This window comes from Idiotropiscis lumnitzeri, chromosome 18 (genome assembly GCF_059441095.1).
Source record: "Idiotropiscis lumnitzeri isolate Australia: NSW breed Sydney's pygmy pipehorse chromosome 18, RoL_Ilum_1.0, whole genome shotgun sequence".
NCBI lineage: Eukaryota > Metazoa > Chordata > Actinopteri > Syngnathiformes > Syngnathidae > Idiotropiscis > Idiotropiscis lumnitzeri.
In genome coordinates this window covers 5,774,356-5,795,836 of record NC_142408.1, presented here as the reverse complement: position 1 = coordinate 5,795,836, position 21,481 = coordinate 5,774,356, and the positions used below count along the sequence as shown (strand labels likewise).

The window sequence follows — 21,481 nt, the reverse complement described above, 5'->3', positions numbered from 1 at the left end:
CATTTCTTTCTTTTCCTTCCTTTGCAACGTGACCAGGTAACCTCTGAGCTCCACAAAAACAAGTGAGAAGGCTGAAAGGAGAAACTTCCTGTAGAAGGACGAGTCAAAATATTGAAGCGAGAGCAAATGATAGAAAAGGAAAACCAGCGATACAAAAAAAGAAAGAGATGGCGAGAGAGGTGGGGGGCGTGTGCGGGGGAGGGGCGAGTGCGCGAGGCAGCAGGAAGCTGCAGTGGCTGGCGGACATTCGAGTTGCGCTCGCACGTGCCACCGGAGCCGAGGACAAGACCCCCACCCTCCGAGGTGAAGACGCCCCCCCCCCCCCCCCTCCGCCCTTGACCAACGGACCCGCCTCTTGTCTTGATGTCTCGGCGCGCGTGCGTGTTGCTGTGGTTGGCGTGCGGCTGCGTCACGCCGCGTCCAGGTGAGACACGCTCTGCTTGTGTGCGCGTGCGTGCCGTTCGCTGCAGTCTTTCGAGTGGAGGTTTTGTCCACGCGTGCATGCCTGTTTTGCTCTGCGGCGTGTGCACTGCAGTGCGCGTGTGCATGGGGCGTGTGCGCGCGGATGTCAACACGCGCTGCGGCGTGTACGTGGGCGTGTGTCTGAACGCGCGTGCGCGCTATCAAGTTGCTGTCGAAGGGGTCCGGTCCACCTCAGTCCTCCACTGGTCATAATATTAGGAACCCCTCCACGTCTCGCTAGCAGCCATTTTCATCATGAGGGAAAGGCACACTTGCCCATTTGCAGTGGATAGAAAAGGTCTACACAACCCTCGCACACTTGCGCTTGGATATTTTGAGTTCTGCCGCTCAATGAAGTTCTAAGGTCATAGGTCACGCAAATGATTTATTTCTCTTGCTCTCATTTTTCTTGGCCTCAGAACAGCGATGTGTAAACATTTGCCGTGTCCTCGCGGCATCCTCTCGGATTGTGTGCGAGTGAGATGAGGCGGAAATCGCCGGGTTGAAGAGCCTCGCAGGGTTGCGCAACAGCAGCCCGCGGCGGAAAACTTATCGAGTTAGCGTCAATTTAGCAATGACGCGTCGAGTTGAGTTGAGGATGACATCATCATCATCTTCTCCTTTAATCTGGCGAGCTAACGTGAAGCGACCGTGATTCTTGCCGAGACCAGCCTTATTTCAAGGAACCGAGTTGTCCGTGAATGCTGCCGATACTAGTCGGCAATACTTAGGGGGAAAAAAAATCTCACATCAAACAAGTTCTCAAGTTTTGACAAATCAGCGAATTGCTGCGTGTCAGAAAAAAAGAAAGATGTTTGCTCACAATTATCTGTAATTTGAAGTATCAAGAGTATGAGCGGTATCGGTACTTCGCCTAGAAATCCACATCAAGTGTGGAGCAGACAGCGAAATGAAAGAAGCGTTCAGCCAAGAGCGGACGTGACCCTGAAAAAAAAACACTTTTCTCCACACAGTGTATGTTTGGCTTTTAAGGTTCCAAACTCATTTGCATATTCACGAGCAACACTAAAATAGATGCACAGTACATTTTCAAGCCGTGCAAAAAATGTTTAGTGACAGACAGTAATGTTCAGCCAACAAAGTTACATGTATAAAGCGAAAATCCCCCCCCCCCCGTTACTGTCGTGGATTGGGAGGGCTGAAGTAGGTTGAAGAGTTTGTCATGACTCACAAACACACACACACACACATTTTTGCAGCGTCTTTGCTTCTTTCTATTCAGGAACTTTAGAAGCACTCAAAGTGACATCAATGCTTTTTTTTAAAAAAAATCCTCGCTAATCTCAACTAACACACGCACACGCACAAGCGCGTAACACGAATCCTTGATTCTCTTCAGCGAGCGTAATCCCCAAGAGGATTAAAACGTATGATGATTCTAAACTACTTTCACTTCTTCTGGTTGTCATCCACTCGTCAGGCGATTGCCATGACAACCACTCACAAGGGTGTGCTGGCACACAGACAACTTTTGTGGAATCTTCTTTTATTTGTGCAGGAGAGAGAGAGAGAGAGAGAGAGAGAGAAAATGAACGAACACACAAAATCTCCCAAATATTTGCTGTGTGTGTCCACAGAGCCAAGCTTGGCAAAGGTGCAGTCTGTCGGTTGGCCAGCAGAGAGCGCTCAGCAGCAGAAATGGGGCGTCCTCTCCTCCGCCCTCCATGAGGAGGTGGGGGGCAGCCCCCTGCCTCCGGAAACCACACTCGAGCTCACGCACACGCCAACACGCACGCCCAGGGTGCGGGATGAGGCTACGCTCCCTGATGTCGATGCTTCATCATCATCAGGTGTGTTGACACGTTGGCCGCGCCTATTTCCAGATTTTATAAAGTGGAAGAAAAAGTCTTCGGAATCATTGACTCGTGTCTAACTCCTGAATCAGCTCAACAGTCATTTTAGATCAATAAATCTTTCCAGAACCTTCCGGCTGTTCTGTGACCTTCAAGCAACCTGAAGGTTACATCGACTCGTCAGACGCGCTTCGCTCGGCTGGCCACGTGCGCTGCACGTACACCATTACCGTCTATGCGGGCTACGGTGTCGAGCTGCAGGTACGTGACACCTGCACGCACACACACAAACACACACATATGGATGCGCACACGCGCATGCGGGGCCTTCTTTCCCCGCCTCTTGAATGCCAGGTGGTGACTCGATGGATTCTGCGTGGAATGAGTGGGCCGGCCCCTGAAGATGAACCACTTCCCTGATGGTGTTGTCCTTGTTCACATTGTTCTGCACCACCATTTGTGTTCAACGTGGCTCACTCGCATATTTCGCAACCTGCCCATCCCCCATCTGGCATCCCAAGCAAGTGGTACCTTGCCATCCCGGTTTGGATCTGAGGACGTCGCGAATGTTTGTCAACTGGGCGCTTGTCAAGCCCTTTGAGACTCATTTGGCATTTCGGGCCAAACAAACCATCTCGTCCTGCCAGTGTCCCAATATTTTTGACTGAGCGTTTGCGCATTCAGGTGAAGAGGGTGAACCTGTCAGACGACGAGCGGCTGTCCATCAGAGGTGTGGCCGAGGGCGGGGCCTGGCTCCTGCTTGCCAATCAAACGCTGCTGGTGGAGGGGCAAGTCATCCGCAGCCCCAGCAACACGCTTGCGGTCTTCTTCAGCTCAGCGCACGACGACGACGACGGCGTCGGCACGTTCCTACTGCACTACCAGAGTGAGCGCGCACGTTCAAGCATGCGCGTGAACGCGCCTCATACACATGCAGCGCTAAACGGGTGTTTGCGTTGATGCTAATGTGCTAATTACATGCAGTCAACACGTGACTTAGCATGCTTCTTAACGAGCTCATTACAACTTTTATTAGTCAGGGCTCGTTAAACGCCTCCTGCTTGCGTGCGTGTGCGCGCGCGCGCGCGCGTGTGTGTGCGTGCGTGTGTCTATGAGTACAACGCTGCTCCTCACACACACGCACGCGCACGTACACACATGCATGTACAACACACTACACGAGATGTAGGGATCAACTCATCTCAACATCCAGATGGTAACACCCCTAAATATAAATAAGCCGACTCAGCAACTCAAGATAGCATCCAATGTCACCGGACGCCACCTAGTGCCAGTGGCGGGCCGTGCATTTCACACCTGGGCCTTCAATGAAGTCCTCCTTGAATAAATACCCCTCATATTACCATCATTTCTGACACCACGGCTGAACAAATAATTTTACAGAACCGCACTTACACAATACTGAGTGAGTGTTGGACGACCTCGCTTCAGAACAGTCGCTCGCACAATTGTGCTTCTGTCTATCTATCTATCTCGCTATCTGAATTATGATTGGATTAAAACTCTCACCTAAAAATACAACACTAGGATATAATATGACATCAGTGTGAAGAATATAATAATTTTTTCTTGATTATGTTAGGCCAGCAGAGAAGGCCTTACCGCCCACCACTGAGTGAACGTGGATGCTAATTGTTGTTTTTGTGCTTGTGTGTTAGTCTTCCGACTGAGTTGTCTACTCCCCAAGCGGCCCCACTTTGGGGAGGTGTCCGTGTTGGACCTCTTGCCGGGGGGCAGCGCTCGCTTCCGCTGCCACATGGGCTACCACCTGCAGGGGGAACCGGTGCTCACCTGCGTCAACGCCTCAAGGCCAGCGTGGAGCAGCAAGGAGCCCACTTGCAGAGGTCAGCGTCCGCCACGCCCACGCTGCGCCTGTTTCCACGAGCGCGGCTCAGCGCTGTCATTTCCTCTCTCTAGCTCTGTGTGGCGGTACGGTGAAGAACGCCACGCTGGGCAGGGTCATATCCCCCTCGCCCCGTCACGGGTCCAACTCCACACAGAACCACTCATGCTCCTGGTCCCTGGAGGCTGCCCAGGAGCGGAGGCTGCACCTGCACCTGGAGCGCCTCCAGCTCGGACCCTCAGACAGGTGGGTCGGAAGCACGCAAAACCTCGGCGGAAAGTTGTTGTTGACGATGTGTTGCGGTTAGACTGGTTCTGTGGAGCGGCCTGGACGCCGGTTCCGTGGTGCTCTTCGACTCGGGTCGGAGCGCACATGTGCCCTTTGAGGGGGTGATCAGTGAGGGTCCTGCCGTGAGGATCCAGTTCTTCACAGAGCGGTCTGACCAGAACACGGGATTCAACATCCGCTACGAAGGTTTGTATCAAGACCAAAATGGGCATCTCGGCATGCATGGTAAAATAGACCCTCGCATATTTCCAAAAAGGACATTTTGGCGCTGTTGCTTTAATACCGTGACGTTTTTGCTCACAGTTCTGAAACACTGTCTAGCAAGTACCGATGTGCTTCGGGAGGAGACGCGACGTGACGGATTGTAAAGCAGGCCCACTTTGTCTTCTTTGCAGCCTTCGAGCGAGGTCACTGCTATGAGCCGTACCTCCAGAATGGCAACTTCACCACATCGGACCCTCTGTACGGCGTCGGCGCAGTGGTCCAGTTCACTTGCGACCCGGGTCATGCTCTAGAACAGGGCCCGCCCATCATCGAGTGCATTAGTGCCAGAGACCCTTACTGGAATGACACCGAACCGCTTTGTAAAGGTGAGCAACAAAACCAGGAAGTGGGCGCACGTCAAACAGTACAACTCGTAGTCGTCATTTAACCAACACCAATAATACACATCAGCTCCTTACACCCGCCGCCGGCGCAATCTAGCAATGAAGGCAATCTCGAAAACCTCGCACCCAACGCCAGCCCGCAACTCAGCAGTTTGTTGTTTTCTTTTAGCTCAGTGCGGAGGCGACCTGAGCGGACCGGGCGGCGTCATCTTGTCGCCCAACTGGCCCGAGTGGTACGGCGAGGGCGAGGAGTGTGCGTGGAGCGTCCACGTTGGAGAAGACAAGAGGGTGCTCCTCGACGTGCAGCTGTGAGGACAACAGCCATTGGTTGATTGACGGACGGACAGTTGGGTGAACTGATGACTGACGACGGGTGGGCGGTTTTATGGACTGAAGGAGGGAGGGTACTGACGACAGACTGACTGGCTAACCGATGGACGGACGGACGGACGGATTGATGGAGCGACTGATCATCCTGCAGATGACAATCCCCGATAGAATGCAGCGCTGAGCGAAATCTTTCTGTCTGGCGTCAGTCTCAACATCAGCGAGGGAGACTTGCTGACAGTGACGGACGGCGACGAGGGCGTCGCCCGCCTGCTGGGCCGCTACTCGGGGGGGCGCGCCCCCTTCAAGCTCTTCTCCGGCACACCCGACCTCAGCGTCACCTTCCACTCGGACCCGGCTGGACTCGTGCTGGGCAAAGGGGAGGGCTTCATCATTAACTACATGGGTGAGGCGCCAACATAGCTGGTGAGCTCATATGCTAACATGCTAACACACAAACCGTGCTTCTACCGTTCCGCAGAGGTCTCCCGCAACGACTCGTGCGCCGACCTGCCCGAGATCCAAAACGGCTGGAAGACCCGCGTGGACGGCGCAGCGCTACGCGGCGCACGCGTGACCTACCAATGCGACCCAGGATACGACCTGCAGGGTGGCGCCACCCTCACGTGCCAGCTGGACCTCTCGTGGAGCGCCCAGCCGCCATTTTGTCAGAAGAGTCGGTGGCCATTTCACAATCAGTCTCAGCAAATTAGTGATGACAATCGGGAGGGATTTCCAACACTTGCCACGTCTCTAACCTTGTTCTTCTTCTCTTTTTGCCAGTCATGTACTGTTCAGACCCGGGTCACGTGGAGCACGCCACCAGTTCCCTCTCAGACCCTAAGCTGCTAGTGGGGACCACTGTCCGGTACCGCTGCAACCCCGGGTACATCCTCCAGGGAGGTGCCACCATCACTTGCTACGGCCGTGAGCCGGGGACTCCTGTTTGGACTTCACACCTCCCGCGATGCGCCCGTGAGTCATTTCCTGTTTGAGCAAACTTCCGAGTCTTTGAATGAGGGAGCTCTGAGGTTTGTGGCATGCTGTGTTTGCGTTGCAGCTGAGGACTCGCTCTCATGCGCCAACCCCGGTGTCCCCGACAACGGTTACCAGCTGATGTCCAAGCACATCTACCTGCCCGGGGAGACGCTCGCCTTTGTCTGTTACCATGGTTACCAGTTAGTCGGTGATGTCGCCATTAAGTGCGTCCGGGGAAGCCCCTCCTACTGGAGCGGACCACTGCCCATCTGCAGGGGTGAGACGGCTTTCCATCATGATGACTCCATGATGAATGATAAAGGGTTGATGTATTAGTGACTGTGCAGGTTTACGGTCGGTCATGCAGTCAACCTTGGAGTGAAACCTGACTTGACTTATAGATGAATAAGTACTTCTCAACACGCTCCATCCTCTACCCATTGGGGGGGGTGAGGGGGCGGGGACCAAAGTACCTAAGCACTGGATGATCAACTTTTGGCATCCGACCTTCACGCTAGGAGATTGCCAGTCCCCATAAGGACAATACACACAAACATGGATATTGGACAGAAGTACTGAATGCCTTATGAATGAATGAACACTTGACTAGAATAAATTCATCTTACATGCCTTATAAAGAAAATTCAAATGTCCATTTCCAAGTTGGCTTCAATGGAGTTGGGTTATGTTTTCAAAGAAAGATTTGGGTTTGAAAATAGATTCAGGGTTTGGTGTTGGCTTTTCACCCAATCAGCGCTCGCTCCCCAAGGACTAGCCGTCTTAGCCAATCAGGGAGGCGGGCAACAGGGTCACACTGGACAGCCAAACAGGAAGTGTCTGACTTGACGTCTTGACTATGTTTTGCAGCTGACCACGCCTGCTTCTCCAACCACGCTTTGGAAGGTGAGCGTGCGTGTGTGTGTGCGTGCGTGTGTGTGTGAGCGCGCGTGTTCACGACTGTGTGCGTGTGTCAGTGTCGCACGCTGGCGCTGGCCTTGGTGCTGCAGTGGACGGCGGCAGTTTGGCTTTGGCCGGGTTGGTCCTGCTTCTGCTGATGTCGGCATTGCTGGGAGGCATTTATGTGCTGGTTACACGGTGGGAATCCGCGGCACTTCGGATGGAATAAGTGATGTTCGTTTCGGCTAACCTTAGCCCGCGTGTGATGTCATTTCCTGTCAGGTTCCGTCCCGGCTCTGACCTCGGTCTGCCCCTAGTGTATCCGCACCCCTACCGGCAGATCACCGCAGAGGCAGAGTTTGACAACCCCATTTACGAGGCGGGCGGCGCGGTGAGTGAGTGGCGGTTTTAGCTTAGCTTAGCTCACCTTGGCTTAGCATTAGCTCCCTCCTCTGCTTTGTGTGCAGGACTCTCGTGAATATGAAGTGTCCATTTGAAGAGCGCCGAAAAGGAAACGGCACCACCCTGCCCGGAAGGAGGTGATGTAAATAGCCTGGAGGACGCCCATGGGTGGTGAGGCCAGGTGGGCGGGGCCAAGACCAAGCTCATCATTTTCACCAGTGTGTGCAAATAAAGCTGTCAAGTGTGATCAACCAATCGAGGAGCTTTGAGCGCTGGTGGACGCCTGTGTGGACGTCTTGTTGGTTTGGTCGTGTAAATATGTCAAGCGAGGAGGTTTTTTTCACCCGTCATGTCGTCGTGAGAATCCTAATGATGTCATATTCATGTGGCGTGATGATGACTGGTGTGTCGTTCCTTTTCTTGAGCAAGAGACAAAGAAATAAATGTTTGGTTTAGAAATGTGTGTGGATGCTGACTAATAACCACGCCGCAAAGAAAATGAACATCACTGATGACGCTGAAGGACGTCACACTGAAGAAAACTTTCACATGGTTGACATGAATTGAGGATGTGTTATAAGAATGGCCTATGAATGAATGAGCGAGCAAATGTATCACAAAAAAGAATGGCAATTTTCCCCCTCCCTTTAAAACGAAAGGTTGAAACGAGAAAAAGAGTTCGTGAAATCACATCAGTCGTGCGAAATAGTTAGCATGTGCTACGTGGTTCGAAAACAAAAGCAAATGTTTTACATCTGTAGAATTTATTAATGAGAAATATGAAAAGCCAGCAGGGGGTGGCGGTGTAGGGGGCCGTTACTCACAGCCCAAGGAGGGGGCGGGACGGCTAGTGTGGGTGGAGTCGGGGACCTGAGGGGAGGCGTGGCCACATAGACAGGGAGGGAGTCAACATGCTAGGTTCAGCTAAGCTCCGCCCAGTCTACACCAACGTGTAGTCAAAAGCAAAAAATTGCCCGTCACGTCACTCAAAAGAAGTCTCCCCCCCACTTTCAGGTGCCGGCACTCCAAACAGTTCTCTGCATGTGGTAGATGTTAGTCACACGAGCATAGGCGAAAGGCGTTAGCGTTGTGCTCAGCGAGCAGGAACAGGAAGAAGTAGAGAAAGAAAAAAAACCCGTCAGCAACACTGCAGGAAGAAGAACACAGGCTACATGTTAGTCATACTCGCACGCCCCGTTCATGTTAGAGATGCTCGAGGTCAGCGCAACTCAAGATAAATGTCAAGCAGACATAAAAATAAGTAAATAAAAGCCTACAAATTGGAACAAGGAACAACGTTTACAAAGTAGAAATTATTGGTCAAATGTTAAAGCAAACAAAATTCTTTAACTTGTGCTCCATGGCATGATGGGAAAAACCTTTGCCCAGCCAAAATGCTAACTCGACATTAGCAGCTTCATGCTTCCGTCAACTTGCTCCGGAGGACATTTTCACTCGCCTCCTCGTCGCTCTCCGTGTCGGCCATCGTCGTCTTCTTTCTCTTCTTCTTCTTGTCGTCTTCATTCTTTTTCTTGTCTTTGTCGGGCAGGATGTCGTCCAGCCAGGCCAGGTCGCGCTGGGAAAACATCATATCCAGAAGCTTCCGCACCACCATCAGACCCAGGATCTACGCATGGGAGACGGCGTGAGCGCGTACAAACGCACCGCCCCCGTGCCGCCGCATTCGGACATTGACATCATCTTAGGCGCCAAAGAATCCTTGAAAAATGTCACATATAATATTCGTAGGCAGGCGTAAAAAGTGCAAAAAAGATTTGCGTGTCGCCGCCAAGCGTCTTGTCTGCGTTGTATTGGCTCATCGAGTTCACCGCGACCTCTCCGGAACGCATCGCCACAATGAAAGGAGGCAAATATGCTCACCATCACGGGGAAGATGATGGCCAGAAATGTGGACTTTAGGACCCAGAGGACGGCCAGGCAGGTGATCTGAACCAAGGTGAAAAGATGGACTCGGCGCAGAGGAACATGACGCAGGAAGGCAAAATCCGGCTGGTGCTTAGGCGCCATCAGGTACAACTTGATGCGCTCCCAGAACTGGCAAGCAGACGCAATTAGACACACGCACGTGCTAACTTAACGCTAACGCTAATGCCAACCTGGATGCCGCTCAGCGAAGCCACGCCCATGTACAGGAAGACGCCGTACAGCACTGGCATGGGGATGTACTGCAACATGAAAATTAGCGTTAGCTACACTCGCATACATTAGCCTCGGTGGCTATGGTTAGCATCGGAACATGTGGGCTGAAAAAAAAGAGGCCCTGTGTTGTTAGCATGCGATGCTAAGTCACAAGAATCACATCAAGAGTTGTTTGTCATTAGCAAGTATTGTTAGCAAGTCATTAGCATGCAGCGGAAGACAATCAGGTTTGTGAAGCAAATCAGGTTTTGCTCAGAGAAGTTGGGAATGCGGGTCGAATTCCAGGAAGAGGCCGGGTTATTTCGGCTTCACGAGACAATTTGGGTTTCGGCAGCAGAGTTGCTCGGAAAAAGCAGACAAGCTTGAGAGAGCAGAGTTGCTTGGGACGGCAGACTGGTTTGCGACGTGCTCAAGTCTGACCTGCAGGACGGGCGCCAGGAAGACAGAAAGTCCCGTGAGGACGAAGACGAGCGTTCCGGTCAGCCGCTGCTCGCTGGCGGTGCGAGGAAGAGAGCACCCGAGTCAACAAGGAAAGCAAGATGTCGTTGTTGTCCGCGGCGAGGGGGTGGCGTCTTACCGGACCCCGAGGAACTGCGGCTGCTCGCCGGGCGCGCTGGACGCGCTTTCCATCTTGAGCGAGTCAATATGCGCGATGGAGATGACGGTGGCGGCCACGTACCACGGCAGACCCATGAAGGAGCACACCGCCATCAGGATGCCCACCCAGAACAAGTCGAGGTGGTAGCCGCAACCTTTCTGCAGGGGAGGGGGCACACTTGAACCTGATGCTGCTGCTTTTTGTGTGGGCCTCACTTGCCTCAAATTAATTTTTTTTTTTCCATTTCCAACTTCCGCACTAAACATTTAGCGCAACATATTGTTGACCTGATTGTGGACAAAATTTGGGTTAAATGGGTAGGAGGGGCCACAGATACAGAGTACTGCGGACATGTGGGGCGGACATCACACCAATTTCACTCAAATCTGAGAACCTCGGAATTGCGTCGAAAGAAAACTTCATTTACTGCATCCTGGGCGGCACGGTGGCCTCACGGAGCAGAGGTCGTGGGTTCGATTCAGACTCTGGCCTTCCTGTGAGGAGTTTGCATGTTCTTCCCGTGCCTGCGTGGCTTTTCTCTGGGTACTCCGGTTTCTTCCCATATTCAAATGACAAATTTTTAAAAAGGGTTCGATTAACAAAGGCCGGAGGTTGATTTTAGTCCGGCCCTCAAGTATGCGATGTGGTCGCGAGTCAGCCAAAAGTTCATCTCAACCGCCAAAAATTGCCTCTGAACGCGTTTAGCGCCACAAGCAAGCGTTTGAAACCTTTTCCAACTAACCTTGAGTTTGTTCTCTTTGCGGTTGACGATGACGGCGCTGATCTGCTGGTCCATGAAGATGAGGATGGTGACCAGCAGCGCCGGCACGAAGCTGGCCACGTACCACCACCACGGATTCTTACCGAACGGCATCACCAGCCAGCCGCGGTCGGCTCGCGTGGGCTGCAAAACAAACTTCACTTCAATTGGGATTTACGGGGAAAGGATTCACACAGCTTCACTTGGGGCAGACTTTTGTTTTTTGGTTTTTGGACAAGTCACTCGTGCAAGGTGCGACCTTAACTTACTAGTAGACTTTGAGAATTTTGGATTCCCGAATCCCTACGTGAGGAATTCTTAGTGAACTTTAGCCTTGTTCCCGAATGTGTTTTTTAATGAGAGCTGTCAAGCGATTGAATTTTTGTTAAGTGCAAAAATGGACATAATTGATCGCGATTAATCGTGTTTTTCGATTACGATTTTTTTTACAAAGCGTGGAACCGATATTTACTTGAGTAAAATCTTGGAATTAATGTGGAAAAAATATTTTTGACAAATTCTTAAAATAATAGCGAGTTGCAGCCCACAAAATGAGGAGGAAGTGAAGCACTGTGAACCCTTTCGGGACAACATCATAATAATAATAATAATAATAACAGCGTGAAGCGAGCATGCTGAAGTGAAGCGGCGAGGCGAGGTACCTTCAACTCAGTGGGAACGATCAGTTTGGGCGTGTCTAAACCCATCAACATATCCAGAGCCACAAAGGACATGATTGACATGAAGATGGCAAAATCACTGATTAGCTTCCTTAGCTTAGCATCACACAAACACACAAAGACAGTGAAGAGGAGAAAGCCGAGATTTGTTGGTTAAAAATGCGCAATCAGCATCATGTCTTTCATGATTATGCGAACTAGACGGAGGGAGGTGCTACGTTTGCTGCAAAGGGCGGGCGGGCGGCCGTGCAATGCGCTCAGGGACCTCAGGGACCTTCAAGTGCATGGGAACGTGCAGTTTGGGCGTGTCCAGGCCCAGGAGGACATCCAGTCCGCAGAAGATAAGGATGGAGATGACGATGGAGAAGTCGCTGATCAGCTGACGCAGCTGCGGTGAGGGGGAGGAAAAAGGGGCGGGGTCACGAGATAGGGACAGCATGCTCTCGCATCCGGTTGCTAGGTTATGCTAAGCGTCAGGCAAGAAATGATTTTCAGCAGGCCGTTGTCATTTGCGCTCTCAATGGCCGCTAGCGACAAAATTCAAGTTTTTCTTTTGTTTTTTTACAAATTTTGACAGTATTGTGTTATCTCTTTATCGTTTGTACCGTTACAGCCTCAAATTTGAAATGGTCAAAATTGCACTTGGAGCTTTGGGAGATAGTTACACATCGAAAATCTTTTTGTGTCTTTGCCGTTACTAAATGAATGAAATGAAAATGATCCACATGTCATCGGAGTACATGGTTTGTAAAAGTTGCCCATGCTGGAGACGAGCAAAGGAGATCGGGTGTGGTCTGGGCCAGTCGGGCCTGGTTCTCACCTTGGTGGGGAAGTAGCGGCTAAACCTGAACTTCTTGAGCGTGACGGTCATGGAGTACGTGCCGAAGAAAAGGATGAAGGACATGAGGGCCAGGTCGGGCACGTACTTGCACGCTTTGCCCACCAGGGCGCCGCCATACTTGACGCACTCCTTCTTGCTCAGCTGAGTCCAGTCCAGATCGCTCACGTTGAACTGCGGCGCCACCCACGCGACAATCACAAATTACGCTTCCGACTTCCTCGCTGAAAAAATGAGGAGAATGTCACTCACCAACAGGGACATGTTGTCATCAGCCAGAGGAGCTGAAATGTTCCAGGGGAGCACTGCGATGATGTCAGAGAATATTCAGTTACAAACAGGAAGAAGTCACAGGAAACAGGAAGTGACATCGATGCTGGAGAAGATTCCATTAAAAATGAAACGTCAAGATGGAGAACAGCGCTGAGATTTTGACTCACGTTTTTAGGCCACGCCACCGTGAGCAAGGACGGGGTACAAAAGAGAAACATCAAGACCATAAAGAGCAGGTCTTCATGACCCGTAAGAAGGACTCACCCTGGTCTGGAGGGACACAGTCGCACTTGTAAGACGTGACATAGTCGGGCTTGAAGGTGCGGTTGATGGGGTAATACTTGAAGGCGCCCACCTGCATGGAAGACGAGAGTCACAGCTAGCTCGCACGAGGTGCTAACACGTCAGAGGTGGGTCAGAGGCCGCTAGCCTCGGAGGAATATGGCGGGCAAGTGGAAGTGTGGCTTGGTGAAGGAGGGGAGTCAAATGTGTATCGTCATTAAGAGGCAATAGGCATGTGCGGGGCTGGCGGACCATCTTTTTGATGGCGTCGGAGATGAAGATGAAGGAGATGAGGCTGGAGAAGCCTTCCTCGGTGAAGCGGGTCATGTACTGGATGATGTAGCTGGCGTCCGACAGCACCAAGACAAAGCACTGCAGACACGAGTGGATCCCGATCCACAGTCGCAGCTCCATGTAGTCCACACTGTTGTTCCTGGACACAAACGCGGCATCGCCGTGGTCACGCGTGTCCCGTCGCTCGCTCGCTCGCTCGCCTCAGCCTTACTTGCAGAACTCATAGAGGAGCTTCTCAAAGATGAGAATGGGTCCGGTGGAGCTGAGGATGATGAGCGGCTGACCGCCAAACAAACAGAAGACGGTTCCCGCCAACGCCGTCCCCAGGAAGCTCTCCATCACACCCTGAGGAAGGAGGAGTCACCCGGGCCTCAGAGCCCGCCTTCGAGCACCGAGACCTGAGCAGGAGATGTCATGTTCACCTGGTAGTTGTCGGTGGCGTCACCCAGCAGGCCGCCAAAGGTGATGGCGTTAGTGATGCAGCCCAAGTAGATGAAGAGGACGGCTGAGATGGTCTGGATGTGGAAGCCGTCGTAGATGTCGCTGCAGTACCACGGCATCTTCCTCTTCACGTCCAACCACAGGCCGCCGCCGAGTCTTCGGGCGGGGACAACAAAGCGGGCAAATGTCTTGGAACGGAATCAATTCACGTTTGCGTCGAACGCGAACCCTAAACCTGGTCTTGCACACTCATCTAGGATCTCTCTCTCTCTCTCTCTCTCTCACTCACCCTGCCCCTCCCCCTCCCACCTTACCTGCCAGTGAACTTAAGCTCTTCGCCAACCTCGTGCGGGACAGGAAGTTGCTCGTCTACCCCGCCAGCCGGCCCGCCAGTCGAGCCGTTCATTTGGGCTAGCTCGTTCAAGTTCAGCCCCGACTTCCTGGAAGGCACAGACAAGACCGGGTTGAGGGCCGTGTCCGGCGCCAATGACATCATCAGGCGGCTCCAAGCTCCCGCCTCATCTCCGCCGAAGGAACCTTCTTGGGTGGTTCAATGCGGATTTTGGGGTCCCATTCTCCCGGAGGCAGGACGATCACCTCGTCCAGGAACTCGTCCACACCCGCGATCAAGTCCTCGCGCTCTCTCGCCTTGTAGGCTACGTCGCTGAACAGCTGGAGGCGCAAAGATACGCCGTGTCAATCAAGACAGCGGCGACCGGCCGCACGGGAGCCGATCGGGGCGCAACTTACGTCGTCCACCATCAACGTGGCGATGGCGCGACCGATCTCGTTGTAAGACTTGGTCTTGCCGTGAGGACCCAGCAGGATGAAGAGGAACCTGTTTCCAAATAGCAGGCTCAAACACTGTGGTTCTGAACTCCTAAGTTCCACAACTTTCCCACTGAGCTTTGTGTTCTGGCGTATACAATCATCTTCAAGTACGAGACATAAACTAGTTTGTCATTTGACACCCTTGGTGGGAGACGGCACCACTATACAAATTTTTTTTCCCTACTCCTTGTGTTGCCAAAATAGCCTTGTCCCTTTTTTTGTCTTGACTTCAATCAGCACTTCCACTTTCATAAGCGTCTGTTGTTGCACAAATACTACCACAAATTCTCTTTCAAGTTCTGTCGAGGAATCACCCACCTTGTGGGCACCGGGACTTCGGTGAGGCCGCCGAGCGTCGTGGCCTGCGCCAAACGCACGAAGGAGACGAAAGGTTTGTCCAGAAAATCCACCTCACCGATCAGCACGTTGGATGCCTCGGCGTCGCGGGGAATCTTCTTCATGAATTTGTTCTTCATCTGCGCAAGGAGAAACACCCACAACTTTGTGAAGCACTGGCGCAGTACCTTCCATCTCCACTAGGGGGAGACACCCGACCTCCTGTGGATCTTTTCAAGTGGAATGGGAAATGTGAAAGGTGGCTAGCTTTGTTTTGAGCTTTATTTCTCCAGGGAAGTGATGGGGGAAAAAAAGAGGTTGCTCAAAGGTGCAGCGATGATTGACACTGTCCCTCCCTAACTTTTAAAACGATCGAAATGAATGAGGCGACTTTTATGATTTGTGGCCAAAATTATCTGCACGCGCGCACGTTACCTGGTCGGAGCTGGGCGTCTCCGAAATGTCATTCATGCTGCGGCTCTGCGCATGATCTGTAAATGCGACACAAACGCACAACGTTCATTTGAACGGCAACAAAGAAAGCTTTGACACACACAAACACACGGATTATATTCTCAATGATTTAGAACTTCAACCAAATCCGTAATCCTTTTCCACGCCATAAAAACACACAAAACGGAGCAAACAAACACTTCAAGTTTTCAAGTGTTGGTCACATCTATCAAATAGATACTTGGAAAAAAAAATGCTGCATTTCAGTTGAGAGTGAGAGAAGCAAAGCCTTTCGCCTTTAGTGTGTTAGCATCGGGTGCTAAAGCTAAGGTGAGCGACAGGAGTGTGTCCACGTGACTCACGCAGGCGTCCCAGGCTGCTGGCGTGTCGTGTCGGCAGGTCGTCGGTGGAGCGACGGACGGCCGAGGCGGAGCTTGTGCTACGACTCAGGTTGACCTGAGGACTACGGTCTGAGCACGCAAGGGGGGAGCGGTCAGGGGTGAAGAGGCGGAGCAAGCAGGCGGCACCATGTTAGAAGCCCGCAGACACAAGCGCAAAGCGGCGGCGGCGGCGTGCGAACACGTGTGTGTGTGTGTGTGTTTGTGTCGCACTCGCTTACTGGCGGCGCCGGACGATGACGACGACTTCCCGATGTCGGCCAGCGAGCGATGGATGGGCTTCTTGGTCTGGTGACGATGTTTACGCAGCAGCACAAAGACGATCTTGTCCTTCACGTCCTCTGAGATCAGACCGTCGGCGAGCTGACGCTCCACAATCTCGTCTGCGGGGAGACGATGATGCGTCGCGTCATTTTAACCTGACACCTTGCACGACAGGTCACGCGATCGGCCTCGCCGCCATCGCCTTCGCATATGAATGAATATGAATGGATTCCGTTTGGAAATGAGGCTGTTTTACGGTTTGCGTCTGACCGACAATCTGCACGAGCGAGAAAGCCTCCAGGTCCAGAAGGATGCTCCCGGTCTGCAGACACGTGCGCAGCTCAAAGAGGCTGTGCAGCGTCAGCGTGGACACGTGAGGTTTGCTCCAGCGCTCGCCGCCCTCCTCCACCTTCTCCTCGAACTTCACCCACCTATCGATCACAAAGGTCAGTCCGCGACCTGCTTTGTTGTGTCTTCTTGCCGGTCTTATCGGTAGCACCAGAAACGGAACACTCAAACTCTGGGTCACCAAGCAAGCCGCTCTACCGATTCAGTCAAAGTTTTTTTATTTCCTATTTTTTTTTTTTTTTAGCCGGGGCGCGCCGCCTGCAGCTCACCTGGCCGACTCCTTCCACTCCAGCTCTCCGCCCTCCCGCTGCAGCGTGTCCATTTCCGTGAAGATGGTGGGTGTGGGCCCGCCGTCGTCCTCGCCCAGGATGTGACGAAGCCGCTCCGCCGCCGGCGACACTGCAACAAGGCCGACGCAGCTCTGGCATCAATGAAAATGACGGACGTAGGCTAGCTGCTAAGCTAATACCTTTTCCACTCAATTGCATTTGGAGAGCGCCTTGAGCTTATTTTTGTCACTTTCCACTTTGACAAACTTAACGCTCATCTGTTCGCCCGTTGACATCTTTTACCAACCCATGACGGAACGTCAATCGCGTCCAATCCAAGATGGCCTCGAGCTGCAGTGCATGTTTTCTCCACAAGAGAGCGCTCTTCTTGTGATCGGGAGCAGTCCGCCATTAACGAGCTGCTCTAATTAGTCTCGTTAGATCCATTTTTATCGATTGGCCAGACTGGAGGCGCTCACCACTTCAAGCTGCTCGCATGTGCCCATTATTTTGCCTCGCTTCCCTCACAAAATGTCAATGAAAAAAAAGAACTAAATAAAACACAAATGTTTCTTTTATTTATTTATATAAATTTTTAATTTTAGGTGGCAGAGTTGTGTGACATCATCAACATGGCGCAACGTTCACAATAAAACATTTTTTTTTTAAAAGTCCCATGAAATCTTTGCTGTCGGACGAGCGTGTCCTTGCTTTTGGTCTATCGGTCTCTATTTTGAAAGTGATGGACGATGCGATTTTGTTGATGTCATGTTTTCCCCTGCTGCTGTTAGATCTGCTACTAGTGAGTGCAACCGTCGGATTTTTAACCCCCTCACAGCGAGCCGGTTCTCTGATGCTTTTGATCAGCTTTGCGTTTCCCTCATCAAACACAGAGGAACTCAGCTCTTGGTTCCAACTCATCTCAACTCAAGTGCATTTCTAAAGCACTTTAAGGACAACCACCGATGTACGCAAAGTACTGGACACGGAACAAAAGTAAGTCATACAACTACAAACAATGAAAAAAATCAACAATGAAGACAGTTAAAAAGTAACCCAAAGAGAGCAGATACAATGAAAACAACAGAGGCCCCAGAATTGAACCCTGTGGAACACCAAACGACAATGTCGTAACCAAAGCTAAAACAATAAGTTCCGTCCTCCAAAGGGGATCGAAACCACTCAAGGACGCTACCACAAATTCCCAGCTAGTGCTGAAAACGAGCCAACAGAATCCACCACTGCAGTTAAATCCAACAAAACCAGACACACAGTCACCAGGGTCATTTGCACGGGTGGGACGTCTGCATTGACAGTTAGGGCAAGTTGTGAACTTTCCTCTGACATCCGTGCGCTCCTCTGACAATGGGTGCGTTGGGAGAGGGACGGTACGCTCCGCTAGCATTTACTTCCAAAAAATTCTTTTGACTAAAGCCACAAGCAAAAACACATTGAAACCAAACAAAAGGAATTGATGGTAAAAATGTCAAAGCAGCAAAGTCCCATTTTGAAAGATAATCAGTCCGGGATGAGAATGGAAAAAAAAACTCCTGAGAGGCTGAAATCCTGACTATTGAAGTCAAACAAGCTCAAACTGATTCATTCATTTGTTTTAGAATTAGTTGTTGAATAATTGATAGTCAGAGTTATTGATTCATTTGAGAATTGATTAGTAATTGATTATTTCATGATGCAAACAGTTGGACATTTATTTGACAATTCACAGTAGAGACTGTTGGAATTAATTGCCAAATAAATGCTAATTACTAGGTAATAAAGTCTTAATTAACTAATCTACAGACAAACGATGGGAGAAAAAAGTTTTGTCTTCCTCGTAGGTCGTGGTCGTTGTTACCTGCGTGAGAGTCAGCTAACGTCTCGCGGGAAGAAGCCATGATAGCGAGCGCGTCCGACGCCCGCACGGCTCTATCGCGCTTGCTTTTGCTTGGTAGCGACTCGTCAGCTCAGCAGCATGAGCGTAAGCGAAAGAAGCGGCGGCGGCGGCGGCAGCAACGCGACACGCCAGGCGGAGACGTCTCGCTTCAGCCGTTAACCAGCTAAGAAGGAGATTTCTCTTCAAAAGCTCCAGCAAGGAACTGCAAGTTTTTACTCAGGTGGCCGACACGCACTGAAGGCCTCAGGAGAACACTCCACACACGCGCACGCACACACAAGTGTTTTTAATCAGCTTAAGGCCTGAGACGGTCGGGCCCGCACAGACCGGCCAAGGCTGCGGAATGTGGTGAGCCAGGCGGGCGATTAACCTTCCACATGTGACGTTTAGGAACTTGCCAGCCCAAAAAAAGTTCAACTTGCAGGCGTTGGCAAGAACATCAGCGCATGCTAACTTCCTTAGCATTTGCGAGCATTTCACAAGCACCGACCCACACCAAGAAAAGTGGAGAAGAATAAAGCACCGGGAAGCCACCGGAAAGAATCGGGAATGTTTGTCTCAATCGGACGTTTTAGTGAAAATGTTAAAACTGTTGCCCATCCCGATAACGATCAGCCATGACTGCTACCAATTCCGTACGATACCACAAATTGTAAGTTTGAAAACAACTCCATGATGAATTGCAAATATATTGCACCTTTAAATTAAATATGACGGAACTGGACTGAACAAAAGTCGAAACCACTTGCACTCGATTGAGCATATTTGAAATGGAAAATGTGATTTCGGCAGCGGTGGGCGGTCAAGGCCTGCAAGGCCTTCCTTGCTGGCCTAATAGAATCAAGAAATCATGATCATATTCTTCACATGATGTCATATTTTATCCTCGTGTTGTATTTGTAGCTGAGAGTTTTTATCCAATCAGATTTCAGCTAGTTCATGTTGCCAGGCAGATTTACTAATACCGCACGCGCTATTCGTGTTTCGTGTTTTGCGTCTCAAGGGAGCTTTTACAGTTGATAGACAGTTGCGATAGCCAATCAGATCACGAGTTGGTGATAGGAAGGCCTTCTCGCTCAGCGCGTCTTGTGATCGGATACTTGTGAGGGGGGCAGCGCTACTGGATTTTGGGCAGCATGGACCACACGTGAAGAGGAATCGCAAAGACGGCGCGGCGGATTACCGGAAGGGTCGATGTGGTCCGCAATCTGAGCGCGGCGGCCGTCGTCGTCATCGTCGTCGTCGCTGTCCGGGTCGAAGGGCGGGCGGGCGTGCTGGCGGTGCTCCTGATAGACGCGGTGCTCGTTGCGTGAGCGTCGAGTGGCACGGTCGCTGTCGTGCTGTTGCTCGGACGAGCGGTGGCGCCGTCGCTTCCGCCGGTGGGACACTGGAACGCCTACATACAACGCCTCCACGTCTGCACACGCCACACGCAGCAGAAAGTCACCGTCGCTTATTCCTCTCTTATCGTACGAGTGCGGCGGTTATCGTGTCGGACGAGCGTCTGCATTGAACGTTTACCACGCGTTGCTCATGATTGCGCCCACCAAGATGTTTGTCGCCGCCCACTTGAGACACGGATCGCTAAAAATAAACCCTTAAATTCTAACTAAACAACTAAACAAACATCAACACGCATCAGCTGAGCCTTTAACATTTCGCTGTTTCACACGTATAGATTGACCAATGGTTTCACCAGATGACAGACCCACGTGGGGGCTGACCAATCGTATCCTCTTGTGAAAAAAATGTCAAATTGGTTCGGCCAGACGCCGGCGATGTGAATCCAATGTAACGACATGATGGAATTTGACATGCGCTGTTAGCATTTCGCTTGTGGATGCGCGCACTCACCCTCGTCGTCGTCATCGTAGTGCCGGTGACCTCTGACCTTGGCATGGTGCCACTCGTGCGGTTCCATCCTGAAGAGGAAGATGGACACGTGATACCGGACCAGGTCGATGACAACGTCAATGATTTTTGTTTTTTGAAATTATTGTAATGAACTTCACCTAGCTCTTGTTGTTTCTTCAGTATAATTTTTCTTTGAAAATTATTGTTTTTTAATTATTTTATTCTGAGTGGAGGGCAGCGGGCAAAGTAAGAAAAGTGTACCCATCGCATTTGGACTGTGCACAAGACTATCATAGTATATCCTATTGGTCACGCTGAGGGTGGAAAATGACCTCCTGCCTGACGCCATGACTTAGTGGGTGTGTGTGTGTGTGTGTGTGGGGGTGCGTATGTCGGTGTGTGTTTGTGCGTGTGTGTGTTAATCAATACATGTCATTCGGGATGGCTAAGCAGCTGCTGACGCCTGATCATCCACTGTGAAGGTCAAATGTACTTTTCCATCACTTGAAGCTTGACTTCCTGTAGGTCACGTGACGTGCTCCGCCGTGCCATGCGTCGCCACACGCATGCACACGGAACACACAAGAGCAAAGGTCAAAACCGCAATGCATGGATGTGACAGCTGTCACTGGAAGCAGAGCAACATCGCACCCCAGGTGGCGGGTTGTCATGGCGATGAGAAACAAAACGCGCTGCAATCGGCACTTAATGACAAATTCATTTTGGACGAGAATCAACGTGACGGGCGCTTACCTGAAGAAGGAAAAGAACCAAAATGAACGCGTGTCAAAGTCCAAAAAAGAGCAGCAGACTGGCTAAGTGGCGTATTCAGCAGACAGCAGACGACAACTGACACGACTCACACAAA

At 51.3% G+C, this 21,481-nt stretch overlaps 2 protein-coding genes across 2 annotated transcripts; one reads left to right on the top strand and one right to left on the bottom strand.

Moving 5' to 3' along the window:
• Window positions 1-206: 206 nt before the first annotated feature.
• On the top strand, window positions 207-8,099 carry sez6l (seizure related 6 homolog (mouse)-like). The gene is made up of 17 exons (XM_088282070.1): window positions 207-424; window positions 2,061-2,273; window positions 2,404-2,537; window positions 2,961-3,162; window positions 3,956-4,141; window positions 4,215-4,386; window positions 4,448-4,614; window positions 4,824-5,018; window positions 5,206-5,344; window positions 5,573-5,769; window positions 5,845-6,039; window positions 6,147-6,338; window positions 6,424-6,618; window positions 7,209-7,244; window positions 7,316-7,436; window positions 7,521-7,629; window positions 7,706-8,099. Exons 1-17 carry the CDS (start codon window positions 364-366, stop codon window positions 7,733-7,735), a joined length of 2,544 nt encoding a protein of 847 aa, XP_088138196.1. The 5' UTR covers window positions 207-363; the 3' UTR covers window positions 7,736-8,099.
• A 286-nt stretch (window positions 8,100-8,385) lies between these two features.
• On the bottom strand, window positions 8,386-21,463 carry slc4a5b (solute carrier family 4 member 5b). The gene is made up of 27 exons (XM_088282071.1): window positions 21,367-21,463; window positions 21,043-21,132; window positions 20,614-20,681; window positions 19,943-20,176; window positions 16,866-16,995; window positions 16,519-16,679; window positions 16,206-16,367; window positions 15,949-16,056; window positions 15,569-15,624; window positions 15,116-15,273; window positions 14,717-14,804; window positions 14,484-14,638; window positions 14,281-14,406; window positions 13,948-14,122; window positions 13,737-13,870; window positions 13,484-13,664; window positions 13,214-13,304; window positions 12,929-12,981; window positions 12,659-12,850; window positions 12,113-12,226; window positions 11,821-11,934; window positions 11,141-11,302; window positions 10,378-10,556; window positions 10,221-10,293; window positions 9,758-9,826; window positions 9,522-9,695; window positions 8,386-9,267 (listed from the first exon to the last, which is right to left on the bottom strand). Coding segments are annotated over exons 2-27 (3,369 nt in total). The 5' UTR covers window positions 21,045-21,132; window positions 21,367-21,463; the 3' UTR covers window positions 8,386-9,057.
• Window positions 21,464-21,481: the final 18 nt, after the last annotated feature.

Excerpts from the sequence above, each read along its gene's own strand:
- sez6l (XM_088282070.1), top strand. The coding sequence starts at position 364 with ATGTCTCGGCGCGCGTGCGTGTTGCTGTGGTTGGCGTGCGGCTGCGTC. Across the intron at positions 6,040-6,146 it reads GCCGCCATTTTGTCAGAAGA|TCATGTACTGTTCAGACCCG; the intron begins GTCGGTGGCCAT and ends TCTTTTTGCCAG. Across the intron at positions 6,619-7,208 it reads ACCACTGCCCATCTGCAGGG|CTGACCACGCCTGCTTCTCC; the intron begins GTGAGACGGCTT and ends TATGTTTTGCAG.
- slc4a5b (XM_088282071.1), bottom strand. Across the intron at positions 12,851-12,928 it reads ATGACAACATGTCCCTGTTG|TTCAACGTGAGCGATCTGGA; the intron begins GTGAGTGACATT and ends GTGGCGCCGCAG. Across the intron at positions 9,827-10,220 it reads TCCTGGCGCCCGTCCTGCAG|TACATCCCCATGCCAGTGCT; the intron begins GTCAGACTTGAG and ends TTCATGTTGCAG.